Source organism: Eurytemora carolleeae, unplaced genomic scaffold, assembly GCF_000591075.1.
Source record: "Eurytemora carolleeae unplaced genomic scaffold, Eaff_2.0 scaffold52, whole genome shotgun sequence".
NCBI lineage: Eukaryota > Metazoa > Arthropoda > Copepoda > Calanoida > Temoridae > Eurytemora > Eurytemora carolleeae.
Genome location: NW_019396055.1, coordinates 288,932 through 311,014, shown reverse-complemented (window position 1 = coordinate 311,014; position 22,083 = coordinate 288,932). Strand labels below are relative to the sequence as shown.

Genomic DNA, 22,083 nt, shown 5'->3' with positions numbered 1-22,083 from the left:
GTTAAAGGGTTACCCTCAAAGAATGAGACTTCAGAGAAGACTGTGCAGAATTTGTTTATTCACATCAGCCGAAACTGGCTTATTTCTAAGCTTTATAATTTGTTAAATCATTGGCAAAAACCAAAAATCAAGCTTTAAATTGTTATATTTTTAGAGTTTTGGGTCGTCTTTACAATCTCATCCTTTGTGGGTAACCTTGCATAATCAGGGATATAAAATATCGATAATTAATTCGTGAAATATATATTTACCCCTACCCCTAAGCATTAGAAAAATAAATACTTGAACAAAAATAACAAAGTAACAATAGTAAACACAATAATTTATAATGCTGAAACGAGGCTTAAAATTCATCATTCTTTAGAAAGTCTTGAAAATTTTTTGATAATTTGTTAAATTGTCATTATACAGAATTAATTTATTAAAAAATTTATGCCTGGCGCCGACTGGTTCAGGGAGGGAAGAGGGGGGGGGGGGTTAATGAATAAATCTATTTTAATGTTTTATAGATAATAATAAAATGTATTCTCTCCAAAACACTAGTTTTACAGAGCTCGCGATTTAAAAGCTTCGGCTCGAGTCGTAATTCCTTAAACCCGACTTTAAGACCCAATCTTCGACCCAACTCTAACGAGAGCTTGTGTCACGTGATTGACAGCAGCAAGATCTTAGGCTCGACTTAAGGAGTTAGGCCAAATGAAATTAAAACCGACCTCATAAAAACCATGGGAATGCGCCAATTCCTACCATAAAAAATCCGCCAAATAGAATATTAGACCGGTTTTTTTAATTCCACTCTGTGGAAAATAAGATGCAGCTTTTATACTGATTATAGGACCAATAAAACATGTTCATTGGACTGTTTTAAATCACAATTCGATTACGACAATTGTTATTCAATGCCACAGTTTTAAGTCTCACTGTAGATTGTTTTGTTAAGCTTGAATGTGAATGAAGAGTACAATAAAAATGACCTATTAGTCCTGGTTGGAACTCTGGCAGGTATTTGTTTATTTATTTTACAAATTATGCGGATAATGTCAAGAACATTTAATTCAAAAAAATTTATAAAATGTCTCTTTAACTTTTATATTAAGCCATAAACGGTTATTATTTTGACGTGAGATGAATTCTGTTTTTGCTTTTTGCAATTAATATGAATATAACATTTAAGCAATCGTGCTGTTAATGTGATTTGGGTCAAAGTTATAATTTGATTCTTACTGTCGTCTTCCTATTTCACAGTTATATGGGTTTCACTTTACGTTCCCTCCATATTTAATTTTTGAAGTGTATTTTAAGTTTGTTGTTGTTAGGTTCAATAAAGAAGATGTCGAGGGGTGACAAGCCTGAAGCGGAGTTTCTACCAAGAATACAGGTTGTTAGTAACGAGATTACATAATGTCGTCTTCTAACAAATGCATCGGATTTATAGCTGATTATAACTTGAATACTTTTAAAACAATTTTCAATTTTTATATTTTATTTAGGAAAACATTAATTGTTTGATGCATGCAGTTGATGGTCTCTGGTAAGTACAGCTTTGATCGTACAGTGTTACCCAGAAAATATGAGACTTAACTGACGACTTAGGATTCTTGAAATTGCATAAAGGTTGAATCAACTTTATGTTTCAATATTTTAAATGCTGTTATTTGATTGGCAAGGAAGAACTGATTTAATTGTTGCAATCGTCTTTGAAGTCCCATCCTTTGTGGTTAACTCTGAAGTGTAAAGAATGAACAGGGGAAAGAGGAGTCTGAAAAATTCATTAGCTTTGGAGTACTTTTGGAGACCCAGTCTCATTGGAGATCCTCATGGACGTCTCGTTGGAGACCCACAGATTTTTATTGGAGACCCCAAGCTTTTTTTGGAGACCCCCAGATTTTCAATAACAGATTTTTAATAACGGGGATTTTACAATTGGAGACCCTCAATCTCCAATAAAAATATGGAGGAATTCAATGAAAATCTACGGTCTCATGATAACATGGGGGTCTTCAATGAAAAGATCGGGGTCTTCAATGAAAATCTGGGGGTCTCCAATGAGATTCTGGGGGTCTCCAACGAGTCGTCCATGGGGGTCTCCAATAGTACTCCAATGCTGATGATTTTTTCCCATACTCGGGAGAGAGACGGGGGGGGGTGGGGCTGGTTCCATGTTCGGAATAAGAAGGGAAGGTCTAAATTGTAGAAAATAAGAGGGACGGTTTTAATCCTATAAATATAAAAAAGGGAAGGTCTGAATCCTCTAAAAAGTAAAATAGGAGAGAAAGTCTGAATTTCTGATTGGAGAAAGAAGGATGAGGATGGGGGGGGGGAGGTTTATTTTCTCTGTGAGGAAGAGGAGAAGAAAACTAATAGAAGTGTTTTGACTGTAAAATATCCTCGAAGAAGAAAACATTTAGAATTTGTGTTTGTCAACATCACGTCAATCTGTTACCCCAGCAGTTTATGTTCAAACACTTCATCAAACAATTTTTATCAAAAAGTTTGAAACTTTTCTAGTAAAATTAACAATTTTAGTTTTAGAATAAAATATTAATTATGGTTTGAATTGGTTCTGTTTAAGTGGTGTAAGCAGCCTGGAGGATTGTATGGAGAAGAATATAGAGAAGATAAATAAGAGGAAGGAGAAGGGAACTCTGAAAGGGGATGGAAGCAATAGATAGTTCATCATCTTGGAACATCCTCTGCTATGCCTAGAATTATTCATTTTTTTATCTAAAACATGGTTTGAACATCATGCAGAATTAAAGTATACGATTAACTCCATGAAAAATGGTGTCCAGCAATCGGTAAAAATATAATTACAATCTTTTTTGTAACAGAAAGCATAAAATTATTTGGTAATTTCACTTTAAAGATAGTGTACTATTTCACTTTAAAGATAGTGTACTATTTGTTATGTAAAATACTTCAAAACACCCTCGACCAACACCTTTAAGCACTGTACTATACAGTATTCATGAAACCTTAAACTACTGTACTATTCATCTGTACTGTACATCTGATTGTAATGTACTATACAATAAATACTTAAAAGGATTGCACTATGGCATGGAACACCCTAAAGTACTGAACTATACATGGAACACCCTAAAGTACAGAACCATACCTGGAACACCCGAAAGTACTGAACTATACATGGAACACCCTAAAGTAAAGACCCATACATGGAACACCCTAAAGTACGGAACTATAACATGGAACACCCTAAATTACTAAACTTTACATGGAACACCCTAAAGTACGGAACTATACATGGAACACCCTAAAGTACTAAACTATACAGGGAACACCCTAAAGTACTGAACTATACATGGAACACCCTGAAGTACTGAACTATACATGGAACACCCTTAAGTACTAAACTATACAGGGAACACCCTAAAGTACTGAACTATGCATGGAACACCCTAAAGTACTAAACTACATAGAACACCTGGAACACCCTAAAGTACAGAACTATACAGGGAACACTCTAAAGTACTGAACTGAAATATTCTGTAATATTATGAAACTTAAATATTTTTGTTTAAAACAAGTTTATTAAAGCATTGTTATACCTAGCTTCCATACTTGTGTAGAAAACATGGAAAATAAATGTAGAAGAAAACTATTAAACCTAATTTGACGAGTTTTCTCTACACTCTTCATTCTATTTTGTACAATCTACGTGTTAAAATCTTCTCGTCTTATTCCAGTTCAGATACTTCTTTTGCCAAGTTCAATTATGTACATGCAATCCTGAATTTAATCTTTCATTAACTAATGTATCACACACATCTTATAATTCTTTTTTAATTTAAAACCTAGATCTGTGTATTTAACCATTATAAAATATAAAACATTTTGTTCGGTGATACTAAAAACTGTGAATGTGGTGAGATAAGTTTCAGACCCATTACAATCTACATAGTTATATATCGGTCATATCTAATCAGGAAATGTATATGTATGTATATATCCTGAATCGCATTAAACTTTTATAATTTAAACTGAAGAATCTATTTTATTTATAAAATCATGTATCTAGTTGCAAAGATACCAGGATTAAAATTATGGGGTAAGGTGTTAACAAATGCTTAACTAATCTTTAAAAATGGCGACCGTGGTAACTTTTGCCATTACAATGTATACTGTGAGTAATTCCTGAAAAGTATAGGTTATAATCACCGCTTAAAGTTTCAAAACCCGCTTAAGAAGAAATAAATATTCTGTTCATGAACTTTTTGAGAGAAAAATAACGAAAGATTTAGGCTATAAAACCCGTCTAAATTGCGCTTTTTTTCAAAAATGTCATTAAGGTTTTTCTACTATTAATCGGTCAATTTTTCAAATTTTTCCGAAACTCCAACGATTTCAATTTCCTTGACAATTTCGAAGAAAATTATACATGGCAGGATAAAATCAAGAAAAACGTATTTTTGCGCAAATCAAGGAGTTATTGAAACTTCAGCAGCGTTTTCATTCTATAGTTAGTAAAATATTGAGATAAAATTTCATATGAGTACTCACAGTACAGAGTGCAAAAGGGGAACATGCCGCGCGACTTTTTTTCTGAAATTTGTCATACGTGGACAACTTATTCTGGGGGGTATACGTGGATACCTTATTCTGGGGGGTATACGTGGACACCTTATTCTGGGGGGTATACGTGGACACCTTATTCTGGGGGGTGTGCATCATTCAATTTCATTACATCTGTTATTTCAAAAAGAAACTTTTTATCAATCGCAATTTCTAAAGAAATTTTTTTTAGATTTGATATTCTAGGAAATATTTATTCACATGAATAGGTTTTAAGCGATTAAGAAATTTATCTCTAAATTAGTTTTATTTTATAATATTTTATAATATTAATTGTTATTATTTAGAAGCTGTTACAATTTCTTACAGCCAATAATTACTTCACTGCAAAACTAACAGAAAACATACATTTTTAGCATATGTTGGGTTTACTGATATATTGTTAGTTTAAAGTTTTATTGGTCGTGCAAATGTGTTTATTTAAGTTTTATCTTATTGGCATATTCACATTTTTCATATCTACTTTACTTGCAGGGTGTCCCACGAACCAAGACAGTTGGTGAATAGTTTTGAATGTGTTCTTCCATATACTGGATTAGATATTAAAGACTGTTTGCTTGTTTATTTAGTTTTATAACACTTAACTCAAATATATTTTACCCAGAATTCAATTTTACTATAATCATGGTACCATAAAATATTTATTATTATTCTCTTTGGTAACAAACAACTTGACATATTATGGAAGAAGACTTTTTTTAACTATTCACCAACTTTCATGTTTCGTGGGACACCCTGTACTAAAGCCAAGAGAGAAGGATTTTATATGCTGGGCCGGTCACGGACCTCTGTTCCTTTAGTAAAAGTAAATTCAACCAAAAGTCTGACAGCGTCAACCTTGTTGCACCGGCTAGTCCTATTGAGTGTCTGCTTTATTTACCCAATGTCCGGGCGATACAGTACAAACTAGGACCTGAAAAATTAACCCGACACCAAAGTAAGGTTGGTCTTCATTACTAACACTATCAATACATCAAAATCAATAAAAAACAAGACATCCAAATTAGTTGGTACAATTCAAGTAAATTTTTTAGCTTTTAAATCGTCTTTTTATTCCCCCGTTTTCCGTTATGTAAGCTGCATTTTCGAACGTTTTAGTTATGTAAACTGCATTTTGAAACGTTTTAGTTACGTAAACTGCATTTTGAAACGTTTTTATTATGTAAACTGGATTTTCGAATGTTTTTATTATATAAACTGCATTTTCGAACGTTTTTGTTATGTATACTGCATTTTGAAATGTTTTTGTTATGTAAACTGCATTTTGGAATGTCTTTCAAATGAATAGATGATGAATAGATATTTTTACGTCTGAATTAAGATAGATAAAATTATTATCTGAGACGGAGAAATGAGATAGAAAGTCAATTTATTTTTTATTGCAACCACTGGATGTAAACAAATTTACTAAATAAATAGATATCAACCGAGTAGAGCAAATAGTCCTTTGACGTAAGTCGTCTGGTAAAGCATCATGTTCCTATTTATAATCTATCCAGATTGTATCTAGTTAATCTATTTTCTTGAACTTTAGCCTGATTGGTTGATCAGGTTTGTTTATCAGCAATGAGACAGTATCCAGGTCCTTGGTTCCAGCCCAGCTCCAGGAGAACCTGGAGACCATGTTCATGAGTAGAACCTGGAGGGAGATCTCGGCAATATTTTTACCTAATATATTATATTTCACACATTTTTAAATTGGTATTAATCCATTTTGAATTTTATGAAGGACTGGTATGGGAAACCAAACTTTGACTAGAAATCCAAGTATTTACATCAATAAGCTTTGTATTTTAGAACCAAGTACAGAACATTCCTCTTGTTTTACCAAGTTGCCCAATTTCATATTTTGGGGCAAATCGGTTAAGACGTTCCTGAGCTATGATCAGATTTGCAAATAAACAGACAGACAATGTAAATAAGAATATTTGGTTTGTTTAAGCCCTTGCTCCTATTTTTTCCTATTTTGTTGGAGAATAAAAGTTTATTTAGAAAAGATGTTTTATGATTTATTGCTGCAAAGATTGAGTTTGAAAACTGTACGCGGCAGGATTTGAAAACAAATGGACCATATTTACAGGAATAAATATAAACCTATAAGCTAAAATAGATATTAAAGTATTTGTGTCTTTAGGAATTTTTTTGTTTACATTTTTTAAATTAAAATTTTTCGGTATTTTTCATCTTTCGAAAATAATTTTGTGTTTAAAGATTATTTTTTTAAATTTCATTTCGTAAAAAGTATTAAAAATAGGATTTACCAATGCACTGTCGGATTCCATATCCAAACGGAATGGAAATGAAGGGATCTACTTCCTTGTGCATTATCTCGCCTAGAAACAACAGGATTCGGATTCTTCTTTTTTAAAACAAAAACAGGATTCGGATTGTTCTTTATTAAAACAAAAACAGGATTCGGATTGTTCTTTATTAAAACAAAAACAGGATTCGGATTGTTCTTTATTAAAACAAAAACAGGATTCGGATTGTTCTTTATTAAAACAAAAATATGAGTTAGGATCTCGTTATAAAGTAAAAAGTTATTAAAGATCTCTTTTTTAAACAATAATATTTTCAATTTATAATCTCTTATTAAACAAAAATATAATTAAAGATTATAATCTTAAACAAAAATATCATATTATGTTCCAAGATCTCTTTTAGAACAAAACATTATTCATGATTCTGCTTCAATCTTTCTTGAATCAAAATAAATCGTTCTTTTTTCTAGCAATTCTGTGTTTATTTTTATATTGTTTAATACTTGAAAAATAAGTACTTTTGTATATAAGTTTTACCTTCAATCCATCTCTCTGGTATAAATGAGTTTGGTTGTTCAAAAAATTCCGCAAATCGACAAATAACCTAAAATATTCTCGAGTGAAACGTTTTCTATACCTTTCCCCAACATTGTTTAAAGGGCAATATTCAAAAAAAAATATTTCCCGAGAGGCATTCAACGTTATAGGGGCGTGGTTTGGTTACAATGCTCTTTTCATCTGAAAATTAATCATTTGAAACCAACCAAAATATTTTCAAACAAAAATACTCTAGTACATAGGGTGTCTCAATAAACTCGGGAATTAAACGGAGTGTTCGCGAACAATGTAAAAGGGTATAGGCTTACGTCGAAAAATATTCGATGGTGTTTGCTACTAATATTATTTTCTATCTGTTGAGCCTGTAAGGATTAAATGGTTAAACACGACTCATACCAAAGAATGTAGCGTCCATACAAATTCACAAAGTTGCAATATTCGACTCGGATCGTAAAAAAAAAAAAATTTAATCCCAGACAAATCATTCAGACATGACAACCTATAATTATCGATTTTTGTCAACGCATTCGTACATAATTTATATTTCATAATATTCTTCTATTTATTTTATATATGATGCAATTTGAACGACGAATAGTTCGCCGCCAGGTGTCTCTCTCTGCTGTCGATGCTCTGAATGGTTCCACGTGGCAGAGATACCTCGCGGACAAAAATTCGTCGTTTTAAGTGCATTGTATACAAAACAAATAAAAAAATTATTTAACATCAGCTTGTTAACCATTAATTTCAAAACCTCTATAAAATGTCGTCTTCTACTGGAATCTCCTGTCGGAGACAGCCAAACCAAATTTTCAGCCCGCAAATTCCATTGTCCTCCTCCGACGGAGCTTAAAATATTTTGTTGTTGTGAAATCATTAAAGTTAAGCAAAATATTTTCATAAGAAGCATAAGTGAATTTCGTTAAATATTCAACTGTAATTTTTCAGAAGTTAAAAAAAAACGTATATCAATACTGATCAACAAATAAGTCACCCCTTCTATACTTAAATAATTCGTAAGATTTTTTCTACTATTAACATTCATTATAACATTGTACAATTAAACATGACCTATAATTTATGTTATTTTTTAGGAAATAAAGATTTTGTTATCGAATTTCTGTGACGGGGTTACTCTGTTGTGTGTGTATTGTTAGGCCATCGGGAAAGAATCGTCTGGGGATAATAAACACCCCTTTCAAAATCCTAACCGGCCTATTATCCGGATTTGTCTAGCGTGTTGCTGTTATCTGTCAACACAGCTATATACGAATGTGTCGAAGAAAAAATCGATGATTATAGATAGTTTGTAATATCTGATTGTTTTTTCGAATTAAATTGATTTTTTTTACGATCCTTGTCGAATATAATAAGTTAATTAACTTTGTGAATTTGTATGGACGCTACGTTTCTCCCTAAAGCAACAGATATAAGTAAAATTAGTATACTAATCACAATCTAATATTTTTCGACGTAAGCCTGTACCCCCTTTCATTTTTCACGAACCCTCCCTTTAAGGGACGAGTACAATTAATTGACCCATTGTAAGCTTTTCAAAATGTGATTTACTTTCTTGGTTTTATTAAAAAAGACGTAGAAATCTATATTCAGACAATTTAGATTTTATTTTCTGTATTAAATACATTTTAAAAATTATATTAATACAATGAAGACAACTTTTTATGTAAGTTTTGATTGTTCACAAGCTTTTTACGAATTATGAGTTTACAAGAAATCAAAAAGCTTTTTTATTTTCTAATTGACAGCTTCTCTCAACTCAACTCAATTATGAGTAATCATAAATTTAAAATCTAAAGTCGTCTTCATTGTATTGATATAATCGCCTACTGCTGCACACTGTACCAAAACTACTGGGTTCAGGATAAAACATCGTGCATATTAACGAATTTTTAGGGTCGTTATTGTGTTCCTTTTTTTTTGGGAACACTTCGTATTTGAATATGATCTACTCCTTTTTAGATCCACTGTTGGCTCTAATGCACAAGTCCCTGGGGTTTTATATATTTAAAAAAATGAAGAAATATTTCTTTCAAGCTTATTAAATTATTGTCATCATGGAGAAGGTAGAGTTTTATCTCAGATAAATTCAAATTTTCAAATATGTGTCACTCGGTTTAAATATCTTTTATTCAACTCTTAAAAACATTGAAAAGTTGGTTTTAAGAACGGAATTAAGTCTTTGTCACAAACTCTAATTTTCAAATTCTTAGTCTTTGGAATTCAATGTCATAGAACTTAAATATTTGAAACTTTGAAGTCTTGTACATCAAATAACCTAAGTTTCAAACATGTAAGGTTTTCACATGCATCAGATTGTAAATTAAAATATACGGATTGGAAAATTTGAAATGAGAAAAACAAAAAAATTCCAGAATAATATGGTACCACTGAGCAGAAAAAAAGATTGAGATATAAGCATCTTCTGAAAATTGACTGTTTGAATTGCGGTTCTTCTAGAAAAATTTTTGCAGCACACAACGATGGAAATAGTCAAAATATATATTTAGCACAACACGAAAACGGTGATATCTTTATAATTGATTTAAAAGATAACGTTTTAAAAAGGACATGTATTTCAGTAATGATGTCGCAAGTAATTTTGAAAAAATGGAATTGTTAGAAGAAACCATAAAAGTTTGTATAACCTGGTTCTGCGTGACTGCAAGGGTTCCCTTAGGAACCAGATACCCACCTGTTCACGTCAATCCGTTCTGATAAAGGACGGCCTAAAGGATCGTCTTGATCTTTGATTGCAATCTGATTATTCTAATGGCGAAATATGTTTTTTAAAAGTTTAAAGACGATCGTTTATGGGACTTCTTTGTATAATTTCAAAATAATAATTTTAGAAATTCAGGTTTTTCAATAGTTTTTCCGAACGGATGACTTTCCTAGAACAGTATCCTCTGGGAGAATACGTCCAACACCAACCGATACTGGGTTCAGTCGTAAAGATTCCTAAAAAAAACTACTGTGTTTTGCGTGTGTAGTATCGTTAATCTTGAACGCTCATCAGGCTAAATATGTTATTTTGTCCCATCATCAGGCTAAATATTAATATTTTGTCCCATCATCAGGCTAAATATTAATATTTTGTCCCATCATCAGGCTAAATATTAATATTTTGTCCCATCATCAGGCTAAATATTAATATTTTGTCCCATCATCAGGCTAAATNAACCAGAGGTCGAAACTATTGAATGGAATGGCGCTGATCTAAAACCAGAGGTTGAAACTATTGAATGGAATGGCGCTGATCTAAAACCAGAAGTTGAAACTATTGAATGGAATGGCGCTGATCTAAACCAGAGGTTGAAACTATTGAATGGAATGGCGCTGATCTAAAACCAGAGGTCGAAACTATTGAATGGAATGGCGCTGATCTTAAATCAGAGGTCGAAACTATTGAATGGAATGGCGCTGATCTAAAACCAGAGGTCGAAACTATTGAATGGAATGGCGCTGATCTTAAACCAGAGGTCGAAACTATTGAATGGAATGGCGCTGATCTAAAACCAGAGGTCTAAACTATTGAATGGAATGGCGCTGATCTAAAACCAGAGGTCAAAACTATTGAATGGAATGGCGCTGATCTTAAACCAGAGGTCGAAACTATTGAATGGAATGGCGCTGATCTAAAACCAAACTATTGAATGGAATGGCGCTGATCTAAAACCAGAGGTTGAAACTATTGAATGGAATGGCGCTGATCTAAAACCAGCCCAAGCACCAGAATGGTAAATTTTTAATTTAAAATATTTAGGTGTCTAATCCTTGAAAAGCTGCAGTGCAGCTGACTCGTAATCGACCTTTAGAGTTATTCAAAAAGCCAAACAAAAAACTTTTTTGTCGGTCCGTTCTACAAGACAACTTTAAAAATGCAAAAAATTTAATTTTTCGATTTTTTATATTTTCAATTAATCCGATAATCTTTTTTTTATGGATTTACCTTTAAGCAGGCCTTGGCGTAAACAGCTCTGTGAAGATATTCTCGTGATATTTCTCCGAATTCAGATTTTAATTCCAAGCATTCATTTCTTAATCTTTCCTTCAACATATGTAATTATTGTTTCATATTGGAAATTGGATAGATAGATGATAAGTTGGTTAGATAGATAGATAAGAGAAGGAGATATGTTAAGATAGATAGATAGATAAGATGAGGAGATAGTTAGATAGATAGATAAGAAAAGGAGATATGTTAAGATAGATAGATAAATAAGATGAGGAGATAGTTAAATAGATAAATATATAAGATGAGGAGATTTTTACATGGATGGATAGATAGATAGACAGATAAATAGATAAGGTTAGGAGATGATTAGATGGACATACAGATAAAGTTAGGAGAGGGTTAGTTGGGTAGATAGATAGATAAATATTTAGATAAGATGAGGAGATGGTTAAATAGATAGATAGAGAAGGCAAGGATCAATGGTTAGATAGATAGATAGATAAGATTAGAAGATGGTTAGATGGATAGAAAGATAAGATGCTTGAGATGGTTAGAAAGATAGATAGATAAGATGAGGAGATGGGTAGATGGATAGAAAAATAGATAGATAAGATGAGAAGATGGTTAACTAGATAGATAGATAAGATGAGAAGATGGTTAGATAGATAGATAGATAAGATGAGAAGATGGTTAGATAGATAGACAGATAAGATGAGAAGATGGTTAGATAGAAAGAAAGATAAGATGAGAAGATTGTTAGATGGATAGAAAGATAAGATGCTTGAGATGGTTAGAAAGATAGATAGATAAGATGAGGAGATGGGTAGATGGATAGAAAAATAGAAAGATAGATAAGATGAGAAGATGGTTAGCTAGATAGATAGATAAGATGAGAAGATGGTTAGGTAGAAAGATAGACAAGATGAGAAGATGGTGAGAGGGATAAAGTATGATTGCTATTTAATGAGACCTGATCCTGTAATTCTCAATTTCTGAAAGTCAGAACTGTGAAGATGAAGACATTATAATCCCTTTCTTAATTTTCAAGAATGATTTAGCATATTTTGTAATTTGCTACTCATGCTCTACACTTCTTTAATAATAATAATAATAATAATAATAATAAGCACAAGGTGCAGGCTGTATTTTGGTATTTTTTCTTAACGGGAATTTTTTTTTATTTGACCATTTTAACTTTATCAGCTAATTATTTATTTGAGTATCTAACGAAACCGATCTTAAAGAATTATGAAATGACGACCAGTCCGTTTTGAGATGTTGATATACTCTGGGAAAAAGTAGCTTTGATAGCTTTGAGATGTTGATATAGTAGCTTTGATATAGGGGAAACACATTGTTAAACCAACTGTGAATGATTTTACAAGCTACGAACACTAATCAAATCAACCAACCCTTATAACTTTAATCAAATTTTCTTTAAATATATCAACCAAAGCCTGTATATTGTTAGCTAGGTTGTAGAGAAGGAAGGAAAAGGTATAGGAGCTGGTATATATCTACCTGAGCCTGTATATTGTTAGCTAGGTGGTAGAGAAGGTAGGAAGGAGAAGGTATAGGAGCTGGTATATATCTACCTGAGCCTGTATATTGTTAGCTAGGTGGTAGAGAAGGAAGGAGAAGGTATAGGAGCTGGTATGAATCCCTGCAAGGAGGAACTCTGCCGCTCCCGTCATTATATCCTTGTCATTTAAACCAGTCGAGGATAACCAATGATCCAGTAAAGTTCTTGGGCAGTCTTCCTACAATTAGCAATTAAAGGCTGCAACTTATGTTTCTTTATATATATAAAGGGAGTGACAGGCAAGGAAGGATAGTTGATCTGAGAGTGTTCAATTTTAGAATAAAATGATAGGATTTATCTTATATCAGCAATATATTCTTACGCTCTTATGCAACAATAATACAACGTGAAAAATATATCACTGATATTATCCTTATCCTTTAATCTCTAATGCTACACTCTCAGTTCAATAACCCCACGAGGCCTGCCACTCCCTTAAAGGGAGTGTTCGCAAAAAAAGGGGGTATAGGCTTAATGCGATAAAAAAGCGCTTTTGATCGCTACTAATCTTACTTCTATCTGTTGCGTCTTTAAGGAGAAAATTGTTAAAGACGTCTCAAAATTGAGAAAATTGCAACATACTACTTAGACCGTAAAAAATCAATTTAATTTCAAACAAATCATTTAGATATTACAACCTTTAGTCCTCGATTATCTTTCGCCACATTTGTATATAGTTTATATTCTATAATATTTTTTGATTAATTTGTTTGTTTCTCTTGTCGCTTGCGCAACTATCCTAGAATGCCGCACACCACTCACAGTTTTCGAAATCCGTTAAAAACGTTATCTAAAAAAAAATAGTATAAAATATAAACTATATACAAATGTGGCGAAAGATAATCGATGACTATAGGTTGTAATATCTAAATGATTTGTATGAAATTAAATTGATTTTTTACGGTCCAAGTAGTATGTTGCAATTTTCTCCATTTGTATGGGCGCTAAGTTATTCGGTATGAGACGTGTTTAACAATTTTCTCCTTATAGACCCAAAAGATAGAAGTAAGATTAGTAGCGATCAAAAGCGCTTTTTTATCGCATTAAGCCTATACCCCCTTTCATTTTTCGCGAACACTCCCTTAAATGTTATGACATTTTTTTGACTCCTTTCAAAATTTGAGTATCATGTATTTTTTATCTGAATAACAATAAATTGAAAAATGTGTAGTTCCCATGACTTCTAGTACCTGCATATGCTGGGACTTTTTGTCTTGAATTAGTTGACTAGATATTTTTTCTATATACTCCTGGCTTTCTCGGATCATTCTAAACCATGTATTCGACATTAATATTGTCATTTATATAAATAAAATCCTGTAAGGTACAGGGTGTCCCACGAAACACGACAGTCGGTGTATAGTTTAAAATGTCTTCTGTTGTTTGATACCGAAATGAATGATAAAAAATATTATATGGCAGTCATATCATGGTAAAATTGATATCAAAATAAAATATATTTTTGTAAAAGATTTTTAAACGAAATATGCCACAAAAAGTCTTTAACATATATACAGTCATGTTTCGTGGGACTGCACCCTGTACTTTCCCAAAGGCTTTTTCCCAAGCGGTAACTTCCCAAGGGTATTTTCCCAAGTGGCAACTTCCCAAGTCTGTCCTAGCTGCAGCGCTCGGCCCCACCCCCTAGCCCATCCTAGCGCAGCGATCGGCCCTCATTGCAGCCTTCGGTGCCTCAGAAGGCCTAATCTAACCTTTGGGAAGTTGCCACTTGGGAAGTCGCCCTTGGGAAAATACCTAAGAACATATAATTTTTAATCCATAAAATATTTACTTGAATGGTTTGGTTTCCCATATTTTCCAGGTTGGAAGATTGTTGTCAGTTTCAAGAATCTTATCATTTGTTTCCTCTGCAGCCTTTATCAATCTAAACATAAAATAATATTTATAGCATTTTTAAAATCCTTTCTCAGTTCTTTCTAATCCTGAAGATTCAATATAGCCCTGGCTTCCTACCTGTATGGAATAGAGGATTCAGTTCAATACCCGCCCCCTTAATACTAAACTTGTGGGCCCTGGCTTCCTACTTGGAATAGAGGATTCTTTGAAGAGGATTCTGTAAACTATTCAACCTGAGAATAAAGTTCTAGAGAATCCTACTCTTAACTCACAAATCTGTCCAAATTGTGAAAATATGATTCGAATTCAAGATTTCATACCAAAATTTATTTAAGTTTTCAGAAATGTGATTTTCAAATCAGGGTTTGAAATAGAAATCCGTTTGTTAATACTTTATGCTTCGGAGAATCAAAATCTATCTATCTATCTTAAATAAATCCATGGATTTTCAAGTGGCTGCATCTCACAAGAAACTACCAATTTAAAATTTAACGTAGTTCTTCTATGTGTACTAGGTTGCATGATGAGAGTGCACACTTGCAACCAAAGTGGGGGGGGGGCGCTCTGGAGAATACCTTGTATCAAATGTAACTACTCCTGTCATCTCCAAGAAGACCCGGTTTAGATGATCCAAAAAGTCGTCTTTGTTCACACATATAAAATGGCGGTCCATATACTCTACAAATTCCTCAGCCACTAGGTTCAGGCTGGAGATAAGACCAGAAATGGAGGTTCTGTTTGCAGGTTTTTGAAGCAGGGTTCTAACCCGTCTCCATTCTGCTCCATTTGTGGGCAACAGACCTAAAGCCGAGGACATTCAATAAATTGAAAATAAAAAATTGAAAAAAATCCAACTTTAGGACTGTCATTGGGTTTACAGAAATGTTATATAGATCTATAGAAAAAACTTTCCCCAAAGGGATTGTCCAGTGCCCATCTAATTTGAAGTGGCCACTTACTTTAGGTCTGCCATAACAGTTGGCAAAGGTTCTCTTTTAAACTTTTTGACTGAAAAATAAGCAATTGAAAATGGACATAATTTACCACGTTTCAGATTTAATAAACCCAATTAATTATATACAATCGTTTCTCAGAAAAGGTGAATATTGTTAGTGGTTTATAGCAGTTAAATTCACGTTAACGGTCTCATTGTTTAAAGCTCCTAAAAGTCCGTGTTCTAAATGTGTCAAGATATGAATGAATAAGAAAAGTCCGTGTTCTAAATGTGTCCGGATAGAATGAATAAGAAAAGTCCGTGTTCTAAATGTGTTCGGATAGAATGAATAAGAAAAGTCCGTGTTCTAAATGTGTCCGGATAGAATGAATAAGAAAAGTCCGTGTTCTAAATGTGTCTGGATAGAATGAATAAGAAAAATCCCTGTTCTAAATGTGTCCGGATAGAATGAATAAGAAAAGTCCCTGTTCTAAATGTGTCTGGATAGAATGAATAAGAAAAAGTCCCTGTTCTAAATGTGTCCGGATAGAATGAATAAGCTTCCTCCCTGTTGTTGAATATTTCTGAGGTCTAGAACTCCTGCAGTAAAATAAAACAAGTTAAACCCTTGAATAATTTAGTTTGAATTTTCTATAATAGTTTCAACTCTACATACTTTAACTCAGTAAAACTCCTAGGATGCTTTAATCCCAAGCTAGATAGAAGATTGCATTGCATTTAGAATATTACGTCCATAGATTAATAACACAGATAGAACACTTGATGTCGTCTTTTTAAGATTTAGGGGTTTTTCTTTCACAATAACCCTGTGGCAGAAGCTCCAAGGAGTTACAGCGCATGCCGCGTTGAAGGACAAGACAGAGAGAAAGCATGCACCTAACTCCTTTGAGCGTCTGCCTCAGGGTTATCGTGATCACATAAAAATACGGCATCTAGTGTTGTATCTTTAATGTTATTGAGCTATGAGTTCGCCATTTATCTGGACTAACATTGATAAAATGGTGACATATAACTTCTCTCTAATGAGGCGCAACTGGTGTAATCTGTAAGGGAAGGGTAGAAGATGTTATTTCGTGTATTATAGTTCTAAATAAAAGTGCGCCAAATTTCTACCTGTAATACGCAAGAGCAGTGTGACTTCTGCGGCTTGGGTATTTCCCCTCCTTGTTAAACACTGTCCTGAATAATGATTAAATATTTCTACTCCTTAAGTTAAAAACTGTCCTGAATAATAATAAGATATTTCCCCTCCTTATTAAAACTGTCCTGAATAATAATAATTAAATATTTCTCCTCCTTATTAAAAACTGTCTTGAATAATAATTAAATATTTCTCCTCCTTGTTGAAAACTGTCTTGAATAATAACTACATATTTCTCCTCCTTATTGAAAACTGTCCTGAATAATAATTAAATATTTCTCCTCCTTGTTAAAAACTGTCCTGAATAATAATTAAATATTTCTCCTCCTTGTTAAACTGTCTTGAATAATAATTAAATATTTCTCCTCCTTGTTAAAAACTGTCTTGAATAATAATTAAATATTTCTCCTCCTTATTGAAAACTGTCATGAAAAATGTTCAAAATATTTCTCCTCCTTATTGAAAACTGTCATGAAAAATGTTCAAAATATTTCTCCTCCTTGTTGAAAACTGTCATGAAAAATGTTCAAAATATTTCACCGAATAAACAATAATGAATTTTCTCGCCCCACAATATTGGAATCAATATTTTCTATTAGGCCTTTGAAAAGATAAATTATTTTCTAAATCATGATTTGCTTTTTCAATCCCTTTTCCTCTATAAAGTTCACTACATACATCAAAAATGATGCAGGGGGAGGGAGGGGGCGGTAACAAGAAAACTGATCTAAGTCATAAAAAAAGGCCAGTCACTCCTGGGTTTTTTGGCCGGCTTGCTCCATTCATTTCATGTCTTTAACAAAATTGAAGAAAAAAATTATTAAAATGTCAATGTTAACAATGTTAATTTTATAAACAATTTTATTTTACAATATATTTTTTTTAATAATAATATTACTATATAAAAATATTATTTTATAAAGAATAAAATTATTATTTTTTTCAACAATTTTATTTCGAAAAAAAGTCATTCTCTTGTAATAAAACAATTTTATTCAAAAAAACAAATGAAATAAAATTAGATAATTATGTGATCATATTGTATGCATAGCATTATTGGTTACATTATGTTATCATATTACAATAATTATATTCGTTAAACCAATTATGTTATTATGTACACAATATTGTTATTATGTAAACAATATATTGTAAATATGTTAACAAAAATGGTATTACGTAAACTTTAATGCTATATTATATAAAAATAATATTATTATTATGTAAACCATATATTGTTATAATGTAAACAATATATTGTTATTATAAATAAAGATAATATTATTAATTTATTATTTATTAATTATCAATGATATTCCTTTGATCTTCCATTCCAATGCAATCTGTTAAGCGAATACTTTCTAAATAGAATATTAATCAAATAAAGTTACTCCTATAGAAGTAAGATTAGTAGCGATCACCATCGATCATTTTTCGCCGTAAGCCTATACCACCTTTCATTTTCGCCAACACTCCCTTTCAGAAGCACTATGTTGTCTATAATAAATTCGAATTATACTTTCTGATAAATGTGTTTGCAAAATGCAATATTGCACGTTGCAAAGAGTTAATATTTTTCATTTCAACAAACTATTATTAATACAAACATTGACAAATAAGTTCAAAAAATTTTCTTCATTTCCAGCAGAAAAGAAATATAATATTTTTCAGGAGAAAAGGAAATAAAGAAAATAAACAAATGAACGGAAATTAAATACATTCATTTATTTTGGGACAACTGATGATATTTCCAGGAAGGGTGGGGTGGAGGGAAGGGTGTAATAAATTAAGAATTTTGAGAATCTCCCCATCCAACATTATTAATAAGTATGTTGCAAAAGTAAAAGTAGTTATAGATAAAATAGAAGGTAAAACAGTAGATTTAGATGAAAAAGACGAAGATATAGATGAAATAGAATGATATATAAATAAAATAGAAGTAGATATAGATAAAATAGAAGAAGATATAGATGAAATAGAATGAGATATAGATAAAATAGAAGTAGATAAAGATAAAATAGAATGAGATATAGATAAAATAGAAGTAGATATGGATAAAATAGAAGTAGATATGGATAAAATAGAAAGAGATATAGATGAAATAGAATGAGATATAGATAAAATAGAAGTAGATATAGATAGAGGTAGGGTTCCTATAGATGGATATCTTACTTGTAGTATATAGAGAGGTAGGGTTTCTATAGATGGATATCTTACTTGTAGTATATATAGAGAGGTAGGGTTCCTATAGATGGATATCTTACTTGTAGTAAATATATAGAGAGGTAGGGTTCCTATAGATGGATATCTTACTTGTAGTATATATAGAGAGGTAGGGTTCCTATAGATGGATATCTTACTTGGAGTATATATAGAGATAGGGTTCCTATAGATGGATATCTTTCTTGTAGTATATAGAGAGGTAGGGTTCCTATAGATGGATATCTTACTTGTAGTATATATAGAGAGGTAGGGTTCCTATAGATGGATATCTTAATTGTAGTATATATAGAAAGGTAGGGTTCCTATAGATGGATATCTTACTTGTAATATATATAGAGAGGTAGGGTTCCTATAGATGGATATCTTACTTGTAATATATATAGAGAGGTAGGGTTCCAATGATCGGATATGAGGGTGGTCCTGGCATACTGGAGAACGGTTTCGAACTAAAATCCTGAAAGTAATAAATTTTGAATATTATTCCGATAAAATGATTCCTGAAACCCAACCCCAAACCCAAACACCAGCATATTTTTGAGAGATGTGGCCGGTCGAATTGCTCGGACCCCTTAGCCAGTTCAAGCTTTGGGATGCTCGGACTTGTGTCCTATCCAAAATATTGAATTAAGAAGAATTTCTCACGTTGAAAAAAGTAACCATTGATAAATTGAAATAAAATAAATTTGTCTTTTTGTTTCGACATCCTCCTTTTACACTTGAAAAAATGGTTTGAAATTTAACTTTTCTTTTCAAAAAATTTCTGATATTTGAACATCAAATAGATTTTCAAGTACGATAAGTAGCAACAAAGAAATGGACCAATTATGCACGACGTCACAAGTGTCAAATATAACAAAAAACGAAATTTTCTCACATATTTATTAATAATGTTAAGTTGTCGGACACAAAAACTAAGTTGACACTTGCGACGTAAGAATACAACTGTACTGAGAGTTTAAAAATTCTACTTTGCTATTAGAATCTATTTGGTGAATATAAATTCATTACAACATGCGAAAAATTTTGCAAAAATTAGAACATCTTAGAACACTGTCATTAAACTGAATTTTTTAAAGAGAAAATTTGATCCAAAAAATTAACAATGAACAAATGAACGGTATAAGTGGCTTGAAGTGCATCTTTAGCTACCCATATAAACGTATCTTTATATAAATGATATCTACTGATCTCCCCGCATCATCTCTATGATTTTTAATTCCTAAGTTACTAAATAAGATTTAATTTTTTGAACGTTGTTTTAATTTGCTTAAATTTAACATTTTGCTTGTGCAGACAGTATTTGCCATTTTAGAATGAAATAGGTTCACCTTTCTAAAAACTCATAAAACTGATTGTAAACTTTTAATTTTCAACCCATTTTCCATCATAAAAATATTAGATTCAAGCAAATAGATTATAATACAATAGATGGCAAAGTAGAATTTGTACACTTTTGCAGTACAATACAACTGTATTCACATCACAAGTGTCAACTTAGTTTTTGTGACAAAATAATTAATAATAGTGATAATTTTAGAATAAAGTGCTTATCTTACAGTTTTAACACTTTTTTATTTCATCTTGGATAACATGTCAACAAATGTGAGAAAATTTCGTTTTCCTTGTTATATTTGATACTTGTGACGTTGTGTATAATTAGCCCATTTCTCTGTTGCTATTTATTGTACTTGATCATCTATTTGGATTCAAGCATGTTTAGAATTTGTCTCTCTGCAATTATATCTTACTTTATTTCCCTTTTCCCTTCTGCGCCTGCGAACTATAAAATGTTGGATACAGAGGAAAAGAATGAAAATTGAAATCAGTAAGAACAAAAACATTTTATTGGATTCACTTGGACAATATGTAAATACAACTGAATGGTTGGTATGTTCGTGGTATTTCAATTCAAGGGGTCCTCCAGAGCTAGAAGAATATTAAAATATTACTAAAGCTGTGCAACTTATACAAGAGAAGGAGGTTTACTACAATACTAGGCTTTTTGAGTGCTTTGGTCCTTTTTTTAAATAACAATTTTTTGCCGTATTATTCAGATTGGTGCATTTCCAAAATAATAAATGTCGACATTTTTTGGGGAAAACTTTTTAAATTTCTTTCGTGCATTAACCTTTCCCCGAGGTCATGCGAATTGCCAACACAAAGGAAATGAGTCTTTGCCACGAACTCAAATTTTCTAATCCTTTTATCTATAAATCCAGAAATGCAAATTGTTGATATTTCCACCTTAGATTATTTGATCTAACAGTATTCACAGTTAGAAATATCTAAGGTCTACGACATTGGGTCGCAAATATGTAGGAATTAGAAAATCATAGTTTGTGGCAAAAACTCAATTCCTTCGGGCCCGTTCGGTTCAGTCGTATTTACGTTTATCAAATACAGACAGACAAGCAAACTATTATAAAAAGTAACTATCAAGATTCTACATTGCTTAAAAGCCTAAAAATTAGTTTGACATTTATTAAATGATATCAAACATATTTCGAGATACATTGTTTCGAAATTTAAAACATGTTCCGCTGCTTGGGAAGAAGTTATCATCATCGAACTAAAATCCAACCCCTGCTGTGAACTAACAGAAGACGGTCAAATTTAGCTGACATTACTGTATACGACCTCGACCTCGCTTTGGTTTTATGCATAAATATGAAAAAAAATTCATCCAAATACATATCAGAAATATAAAAACATTTTAGTTCTTCTCAATACCTGTAATAAATACCGTAGATCAATGATTGTGTACATTGTCCGTAAATGTAAATATTTCCTAAAAAAAATATTTTCTTGAAGAAACCAATATTTCCTCGGAGAAACCAATATTTCCTCGGAGAGACCAATATTTTTCTCGGAGAGACCAATATTTCATCGGAGAAACCAATATTTCATCGAAGAAACCAATATTTCCTCAGAGAAACC

General features: G+C 32.0%; 1 protein-coding gene and 1 long non-coding RNA gene across 2 annotated transcripts; one reads left to right on the top strand and one right to left on the bottom strand.

The window, feature by feature from the left end:
* Positions 1–3,724: 3,724 nt before the first annotated feature.
* LOC111707090 (uncharacterized) lies at positions 3,725–5,895 on the top strand. The gene is made up of 2 exons (XR_002766376.1): positions 3,725–3,886; positions 5,532–5,895. It is a non-coding gene; the product is annotated as an uncharacterized LOC111707090 (long non-coding RNA).
* Positions 5,896–5,957: 62 nt separating this feature from the next.
* Positions 5,958–21,031, bottom strand: LOC111706681 (cytochrome P450 302a1, mitochondrial). Its single transcript, XM_023479595.1, has 17 exons — positions 20,895–21,031; positions 19,515–19,600; positions 18,231–18,284; positions 16,896–16,961; positions 16,330–16,361; positions 15,403–15,628; positions 15,016–15,060; positions 14,945–14,968; positions 14,763–14,855; positions 14,161–14,239; positions 12,984–13,148; positions 11,383–11,481; positions 10,325–10,391; positions 10,079–10,125; positions 7,392–7,458; positions 6,855–6,926; positions 5,958–6,261 (listed from the first exon to the last, which is right to left on the bottom strand). The coding sequence occupies exons 1-17, from the start codon at positions 20,985–20,987 to the stop codon at positions 6,104–6,106; spliced, it is 1,473 nt and encodes a 490-aa protein (XP_023335363.1). The 5' UTR covers positions 20,988–21,031; the 3' UTR covers positions 5,958–6,103.
* Between the last annotated feature and the right edge of the window lie 1,052 nt (positions 21,032–22,083).

Bases quoted from the DNA above. Each gene is read 5' to 3' on its own strand.
- LOC111706681 (XM_023479595.1), bottom strand. From the start codon at position 20,987: ATGTTTTTGTTCTTACTGATTTCAATTTTCATTCTTTTCCTCTGTATC. The intron at 10,126-10,324 runs GAAAGTCATCCG...TGACGTGAACAG, and splicing joins CCCAGAGGATACTGTTCTAG to GTGGGTATCTGGTTCCTAAG. The intron at 6,927-7,391 runs GTAAAACTTATA...TGTTGTTTCTAG, and splicing joins ACCAGAGAGATGGATTGAAG to GCGAGATAATGCACAAGGAA.